Source organism: Papio anubis, chromosome 1 (assembly GCF_008728515.1).
Source record: "Papio anubis isolate 15944 chromosome 1, Panubis1.0, whole genome shotgun sequence".
In the NCBI taxonomy this organism is placed as follows: domain Eukaryota; kingdom Metazoa; phylum Chordata; class Mammalia; order Primates; family Cercopithecidae; genus Papio; species Papio anubis.
The window spans coordinates 22,734,284-22,743,143 of NC_044976.1; the positions used below are offsets into that span (position 1 = coordinate 22,734,284).

At 40.4% G+C, this 8,860-nt stretch overlaps 1 protein-coding gene across 4 annotated transcripts in view; it reads left to right on the forward strand.

The window, feature by feature from the left end:
* Positions 1-8,860, forward strand: part of LOC100999502 (calcipressin-3) — a 38,147-nt gene that overhangs the window by 24,434 nt on the left and 4,853 nt on the right. For all 4 annotated transcript variants that reach the window (XM_021937522.2, XM_021937524.2, XM_009201831.3 and 1 more), the window contains exon 3: positions 8,431-8,604. In XM_021937522.2, coding sequence (XP_021793214.1) covers positions 8,431-8,604 — 174 coding nt within the window. The remainder of the gene's footprint in view (positions 1-8,430; positions 8,605-8,860) is intronic.

Consider the following 8,860-nt stretch of genomic DNA (forward strand, 5'->3'; position numbering starts at 1 on the left):
TTATTTTTTTGTTTTTGTGTTTTAAGATGGGGTCTCACTCTGTCACCCAGGCTGGAGTGCAGTGAACAGTCTTGGCTTACTGCAGCTTTGACCTCCTGGGCTCAAGCAGCCCTCCCACCTCAGCCTCCTGAGTAGCTGGGACTACAGGTGCACACCACCACGAATGGCTAATTTTTTTTTTTTTTTTTTGTAGAGATGAGGTCTCATTATGTTGCTCAAGCTGGTCTCAGACTCCTGGCCTCAAGTAATCCTCCTGCATCGGCCTCCCAAAGTGTTGGGATTACAGGCATAAGCCACCACACCCAGCCAGAGAAGTTTCTATAACCAGAATTACTGTTAATAACTAAGGATATGTTGCCCTAATTAAAGATGGAAAGTAGTGCCAGCCAAAACCAGCCTTTCTGGGCCCCCAGCCAGGTCCATGGCAGACACTCATGAAGCAGGGCTCTGGTATCCAACACCTGTGCTCAGCGATGGTGAGACCCAGGTGCTACCTCTGACCTGGCAGCTGGCTGCTGTAGCCACTTCACTCCATCTTTTAACTTGTTTCCCCTTATACATTGTTTTTAACTTTGGTAAAACTCTTAGTGAAATGTACAGATCTTCAAAGTGTGCAGTTTGGTGACTTGACAGTATCTACCCTTGTAACTAACACAGCAATCAAAGTATTTTCATGGTCCCATCCTTACGCCAATCCATAATTTGTTCCGATCAATAATGATTAATCATCATGACCACTTTTCTTGTACATGGTTTAAGGAATATTATAGATTTGGAAAAAACTCATAGCCGTTTAAGAATTGATGTTCCAGGGTTGGGCACAGTATGGCTCATGCCTATAATTCCAGCACTGTGGGAGGCTGAGGCAGGCAGATCACTTGAGGTCAGAAGTTCAAGACCAGTGTGGCCAACATGGTGAAACCTCGTCTCTACTAAAAATACAAAAATTAGCCGGGCATGGTGGCAGGCACCTGTAGTCCCAGCTACTCAGGAAGCTGAGGCAGGAGAGTTACATGAACCCAGGAGGCAGAGGTTTCAGTGAGCCAAGATTGCACCATTGCACTCCAGCCTGGGTGACAGAGTGAGACCCTGTCTCAAGAAAAAAGAAAGAATTTATGTTCCAATAAGTAAGAGTATGTGTTTATAAATACAGTAGCCATTAAAACATAAAAACCCATCTTGAATAGCTAGCATTCCATATTTTCTTGAATTTTAATTCAGTTACAGGTTTCTTTCTGATCTGGAAAAATGATGATGGCAACATAAATAATAAAGGTTGACAAAGGTTTTTGCATTTTTCATATATTCTGCTCCCCTCTAGCACTTCTGACTTTAGGTCCCAGAATTTTACAAGTACTCAGATTATCAAAGGAAAGTTTTAAAATTCACCATGCCTAGCTGTATGTGCTCTTTTTTCTGTTCAGTAAAGTCCATCTCCCTGGCTGTTTTAGTCAGAGATTGAGGAGAACCAAAAGCACTTTGCCTACCCCCAGACAGAAATGGAGGCCTTGCCTTTGATATTAGTGGACCTGCAGGCTCGGGACACTGGAGAAATAGAATTTGCTAGATCAGATTTACAGAAAGACATAGAATATAAATCTCTTGCCTTAGGATGCCAAAGATAATTTCACTGCTGAATGAATCAAGCCATTCCTTCTCAAGAGTAAAATCGTTCCTCCTACTCTGTTTGTTTTGTTTTCTTTTTTTTTTTTTTTTTTTTTTGAGACAGGGTCTCGCTCTGTCACCCAGGCTGGAGTGTGGTAGCACAATCACGGCTCTCTGCAGCCTCCGCCTCCCAGGTTCAAGCAGTTCTCATGCCTCAGCCTCCCATCCTCCTACTCTCTAATGTTTACTAGAAGTGGTGGGCTCCTCATTTTTTTTCAGTCCAAAGCAAAGGGGTGTGGCAAAATCATGTTCCCAGTTTGTTCTTCAGTGAAACAGCTAAACCTTGCCTTCTCCGAGTTGGGATAGGGCAACAGAGTGGAGCCATGGTGGTTCCAGAAAGGTCAGGAAATACACACTTGGCTGCCATCCTCATCTGTTGCTCCTTGAAACTGACCTTCCTGTATGGCCTTTTCCACTTTTCTCCTTTACTGATGCCTGTTATCCAGCTGTCAAGCACTCTTTCTTAAGTCCCCAAGAAGGTTGTTGGTTACATGTTGTTCTTAGCTATTTTAGGTACAAGGTATGTGCTGTCATTGTGATGGCTAATTGCACAGGTGGTCTTAGCATACGAAGGCAGCTTCTGGTCTATATTTTGTGGAAAACCTACATACATCATAGGAAAAAGCCTCAGGCATTGGTTTTTAGGTTGCATTATTTGTGTTGTGCCTGTAGACCTTACGCTGCCAGAGGGGGATAGTAAGTGACTACAGAAAAAGTAAAGTGGTTAATGATGATTTTTATTTTAATGGAATCCACATTATCTTTTCTCAAATAAATGTGCAGCCATCACCCAACAGGATGATGTTAATGTTACATCATTAGAGAATTCAGAAATTTATAAAAGTGAGCTATTTCTGAAACAATTCTAAGGAGAAAAATAGTCATTTGGTTTTTGAATGAACAGCTGCAGATCCTTCATGTTTATCACAAGTCGTTTTCAGTCCATTTTCATAGATTATGTCCTTTCCCTGCTATCTGCAATCTTCTAAATCCCTTTCGTGCTAATGTCGGGCTATCGGGGCAGCATCAGAAATCTACATAGGGATGTCTGTGGACTCACAGAAGGGCAAAGCTACCAGCTGAGGGCTCGTAACCTTTTTTCTCAAATAGGAAACTGATGGTTTTGCCTCCAAGTTAATTCTTCATGCTTCTAAAGCACCTCACAGCTAGAATTCACATATTTCATAACCATATTTATGCTACTTCAAGGGAAAATGGGTGTGAAGGAGAGAGAACACAAAATTCAGAAAAAGCTTGCTAATCAGTTCTTGCATGGCTTCATTTTTGTGTAATTCTTTTTTTTAGAGAGAGAGAGAGACAGGGTCTCACTCTGTTGCCCAGGCTGGAGTACAGTGGTGCAATTGTGGCTCACTGCAGCCTCGAACTCCTGGGTTCAAACAATCTTCCCACCTTAGCCAACTGAGTGGATAAGGCTACAAGCGTGTGCCACCATGCCTGGCTAATTATTTAATTTGTTTGTAGAGATGGGGTCTTGCAGTGTTGCCCAGGCTGGTCTCAAGTTCCTGGCATCCCAAAGTGCTGGGATTACAAGAATGAGCCACTGTGCCTGGCCATTTTGTTATAATTCTTAGTCCTATCACAGGTATTGGATTTTGGTGGAGAGAGAGAGAGAGAGAGAAAGAGAGAGCACGCGCCAGCTATATGACCCATTGCTGTCATCTGCATGTTACATTCAGTTACAGTGTATTTCTGGAATTTGAAGAAAAGAAGTATCTTGAAGGGAAAAAGGAAGAAGGATATGATTATCAAGTAGCTGTTTGCAAGATAGCTTCTGTCATACAATGCATTGGTACTAGGAAAAATTCATTGCTGTGGAGGACTAGGGATAATACATGGTCCTTTTACCTTGGGCAAGGAAAATGTTTAATGTATAGAATTAACAAAGTACTAATATTTTATAAGCTGTTCTTAATTAGTTCTTAATTTCCATTGTGTTCAGTGTTAATATTTCTTGACTATATCACATGGGAATTTTAATATTTTCTTAATGTTTAAAATACATTTAAAATAAACTAATACCAAGAACCAAATGGGTTGTGATTTTGCAAAATCTCAATTCTCATTCTCTTTAAAAGCGACAAAGCTAACCACCTTTGAAATGGATGCTGAAGAAACTTTGAAATGTATCCAGAAGCAATAATAATTATCAGTATTTAATATATTTACCTATTCACCTTCCCTTTTAAGAACTGATATGCTACTTTAAAATCCTTTCTAAAGCTATATAATATTTTATTATTTATCTATATTACTTTTTTTTGAGACAGTCTTGCTCTCTTACTCAAGATGGAGTACACTGGCATAATTTTGCCTCCCAGGCTAAATCAATTCTCATGTCTCAGCCTCCTGAGTAACTAGGACTACAGGTGTGTAATTTTGTATTTTTAGTAGAGATGGGGTTTCACCACATTGGCCAGGCTGGTCTCAAACTCCTTGCCTCAAGTTGATCTGCCTGCTTCAGCCTCCCAAAGTGTTAGGAATACAGGCGTGAGCCACCGCGCATGGCTTTCTGTATTACTTTAGTATATGGAAATACTGCAGTGAATAAGAATAGGATTGATCTTAAAACTGCCCCCTGCTGGAAGCAGCTTGCAGTCCACTGAAAAGCCAGGCTGAGTAGAAGGTCCGGCATAATTTATTTTTTTAAATGAATCAACAAAAAATACATAGTCTTTAGGATAAATGATGTTTCCTCAAGAATGAAGGATATTTGAACACAAAGAATAAATATCAGAGGACAAATTATTTTATATTTTATCCAGTTGGAGAAATAGTGCAAAGTGGCAGGTAAATGTTCACATTGAGAGAAGCTAATAAATGAGGGAATGTATAATTTGCACTTCAGGATCAACAGATCATTGAAAGATCTTTACATAGGCCAAGCAAGAACAAAGCTAATTTATAGGTTCCTTTTATTGTGTTACCATTGCCAAGCCTAAGGAATACTTCTAAAGGTATTGAGAAGTTTCTTAGATCCGTTTTATTACATTTCATGTATTAAACCATTGCCTAAATATGTTTTCTGTAAAGAAAATTTAATGTTGCGTTTCTTCTGGTGATTGAAATTAGGCTTTTCGTTATCCCAATTCATTAATAAATAGGAAAATAACCACTTTTTTCCTCAGCCTCATGAATGATTCAAATATTGCTCTCTTTCTCTAGTCCATCTCAGAATACTCTGGAGATCACACTTACTGCAAATTATATAAAATGATTTGTGCTCAGATATTCTTCCAATGCTTTTTACCCCAAAATGCTATTTTTGTGGAATTATATAGTCCCAGTATGAATGTTGAGAAAAAGGTTTGATGGTTTTGCCTTTGTGAAAGAGAAGCTGTGGCTGTAGGGAGTTAGGCATCTTTAAAGACGTTGCCAAACATACATTAGCATCTTTCATAGGAATTTCACTCAGGGTAGGAAAATAGAGAAAGAGAAAAAATAGTTGGAAAGAAAACAAACAAACAAACAAAAAGAACACAGAAAATCTAAGACAAACAGATAAGATAGTAGACATCCCAAAATATCAGCAGTCAACAATGGACTCCAGTGGAAAGACAGTGAGTGTCAAACTGCATTTATTTACATACAGGCACACACATGCATTATACACACATGTCTTCTTTTTATGAGACATATCTAAAACATAAGGATACATAAAGGTTAGCAGTAAAGGCTAAAAATTGATTTCCATACAATACATAATCAAAAGAAAGCTACACCAGCTATATTAATACCAGACAAAATAGACTTTAAAACAAAGCACATTCCTGGCCGGGCGCGGTGGCTCAAGCCTGTAATCCCAGCACTTTGGGAGGCCGAGACGGGCGGTTCACGAGGTCAGGAGATCGAGACCATCCTGGCTAACACAGTGAAACCCCGTCTTTACTAAAAAATACAAAAAAACTAGCCGGGCGAGGTGGCAGGCGCCTGTAGTCCCAGCTACTCAGGAGGCTGAGGCAGGAGAATGGCGTAAACCCGGGAGGCGGAGCTTGCAGTGAGCTGAGATCCGGCCACTGCACTCCAGCCTGGGCGACAGAGCGAGACTCCGTCTCCAAAAACAAACAAACAAAACAAAGCACATTCCTTTATGTGGCAGATGAAGAAGGTCACTACCTAATGATTAAAAGTTTCATTCACCAGGAAGAGAAAACAACTATAAGCTTGTACGCACATGATAACTTAGCCTTAAAATGTAGGACGTGAAAGTAACCAAATTATACAGAAAAATAACACATCCACCTGATAGTGGGAAAATCTAACAGATCTTTCCTGATAATAGTTAAAACAGACCCCCAAAAAAATCAGGATATAGAACTTGTAAAGAACGTGAGCTGAACATACTGAACATTTTTATAATACTGTACCAAACAGCTGCACAAATTACACTCTTTTCAAGCACATGTACAAGATTTATGAAATTTAATGACATTGAACCAAAAGCAAGTCTCAAACTGTCAAAGGATTACTATCACTATGGATAGCCTACTCCAATCAGAGTGAAAATGAGTTAGACATTAAAAAGATAAAAAACTCCCATCTATTTGCAGTTTAAGAAACATACATCTAAACAATTCACGAGACAGGGAGAGATCGTAAGAAAAATTAGAGAGTATTTAGAATCAACTGGCGCAGTTGCTCACGTCTTTAATCCCAGCACTTTGGGAGGCTCAGGCAGAAGGATTACTTGAGCACAGAAGTTCCAGACCAGCTTGGGCAAGACATTGAGACTCTGTACAAAAATAAAATAAAATTAGCCAGGTGTGGCCAGGCATGGTGACTCATGCCTGTAATCCCAGCACTTTGGGAGGCCAAGGTAGGAAGATAGTTTGAGCTCAGGAGTTTGAGATTAGCCTGGGAAACATAGCAAGACCTCATCTCATTAAAAAAAAAAAAAAAAAAAGCCAGATGTGGTGGTGCATGCTGAAGGAGGCTGATGTAGTGGGGGTGGCTTGAGCCCAGGAGTTCGAGGCTGCAGTGAGCTCTCTGATCACGCCACTGCACTCCAGCCTGGGCGACAGAGAGACTCTGTCTCTCTCTCTCTCTCTTTTTTTTTTTTTTTTTTTTAAAGACAGAGTCTTGTTCTGTCACCCAGGCTGGAGTGCGGTGGCACTATCTTGGCTCACTGCAGCCTCCACTTCCCGGGTTCAAGTGATTCTCCCACCTCAGCCTCCCAAATAGCTGGGATTATAGGTGCTGACCACCATGCCTGGCTAATTTTTATATTTTTAGTAGAGACAGGGTTTCACCATGTTGACTGTGCTGGTCTTGAACTCCTGACCTCAAGTGATCCGCCCACCTCAGCCTCCCAAAGTGCTGGGATTACAGGCGTGAGCCACTATGCCTGGCCACACCTGGCTAATTTTATTTTATTTTATTTTTGCCCTGCCTTCTATTTTAAAAAATAAAAATAAAACATATCAAAACTGTTCAGGTGCTGGGTGTGGTAGCACATGCCTGTACTCCCAGCTGCTTGGGAGGCTGAGGCAGGAGGATCACTTGAGCCCAACTCAGGCAATATAGCAAGACCCTGTCTCAAAAAAAAAAAAAAAATTAAACAAACTGGTGGCGAACAGCTGAAACAGTACTTAGAAATGGATGTCTTGCTGGGTGTAGTGGCTCATACCTATAATCCCAGCACTTTGGGAGGTCAAGGAGGGTAGACGACTTCAGCCCAAGGAGTTTGAGACCAGCTTGGGCGATGTGGCAAAACCCCATCTCTTCTGAAAATACAAAAAATTAGCTGGATGTGGTGGCAGGTGCCTTTAGTGCCAGCTACCCAAGAGGCTGAGGCAGGAGGATTACCTGAACCCTAGAGGTCGCGGCTGCAGTGAGGCAAGATTGCACTACTGCACCTCATTCTAGGCAACAGAGTGAGACTCTATCTCCAAAAAACAAACAAACAAACAAAACAGTCACACACAGCAGCAAGGGAGAACCTCAGCAGCAAGATCTAAGCAAAAAAAGCAAGTTGTGGAAGAATACATATAACATGATAACATTTTTAGAGATACAAATAAATGTTGTAAACTATAAAGAAAAACAAGGGAATGATAAAATTCCAGAAATGACAGCTTTGAAGGAGGAAAGGAATGTGAAAGGGAAAACTAACCTTGTTGCACCGAGGACATCAGAACAATAGCAGTGTTCTAGAATTGGGCATGTTTGTGTCATTCTCTTATATCTTGCATTCGTTTTATAACCTTTGAATGTAGACAATATTTAATAAAGTTAATTACACTTAAAATAAGTGCACGACCCAGCATGGTGGCTCATGCCTGTAATCCCAGCACTTTGGGAGGCTGAGGTGGATGGATCACTTGAGGTCAGGAGTTTAAGACCAGCCTGGCCAACATGGTGAAAACCCATCTCTACTAAAAATATAAAAATTAGCCAGGCATGGCGGCCAGCCCCTGTAATCCCAGCTACTTTGGAGGCTGAGGCAGGAAAATCACTTGAACCCGAGAGGTGGAGGTTGCAGTGAGCTGAGATCATGTTACTGCACTCCAGCCTGGATGACAGAATGAGACTCCATCTCAAAAAAATACATAAAGTAAGTGCAATTGCTAAATTACAGGATACCTGTTCTTGTATATGTGCAAGAAAAGTATACTCTTTTAGGAGAAAAGTTTAACTTACAATGTGTTCTTAATTACTTAGGTTTCATGAGTTAAATTTCCCCTTCTGTTAAAGATTTTTCTTTTTTTTCCCTCCCATTCCCTTTGCCTTGCTGCTCCTTAATTGTAGGAAAGATTTGAAGCACTCTTCACCATCTATGATGACCAAGTTACTTTTCAGCTGTTTAAAAGCTTTAGAAGAGTCAGAATAAATTTCAGCAAACCTGAAGCGGCAGCAAGAGCGCGAATAGAACTCCACGAAACAGACTTCAATGGGCAGAAGCTAAAGCTGTATTTTGCACAGGTACTTCACAGTGCAAAGAACACTGTTCTCTAAACTTGTTTTTCTCCATCCAAAAATAGTTTTAGTTCACCATTTTCTATATTATTATAGCAGAGGTGTATAGAATGAACCATCTCAATCAGCAAATAATACAAAAATATTTTCCTTTTATTTTATAGATACATAATTTTATGTATTTATTAAGCACATTGACCTCCTAACTTTGTTTTGCTGAGACTAGCAGTTGAAGGAGTTGATTTTTCTGGCAGCTTTGATC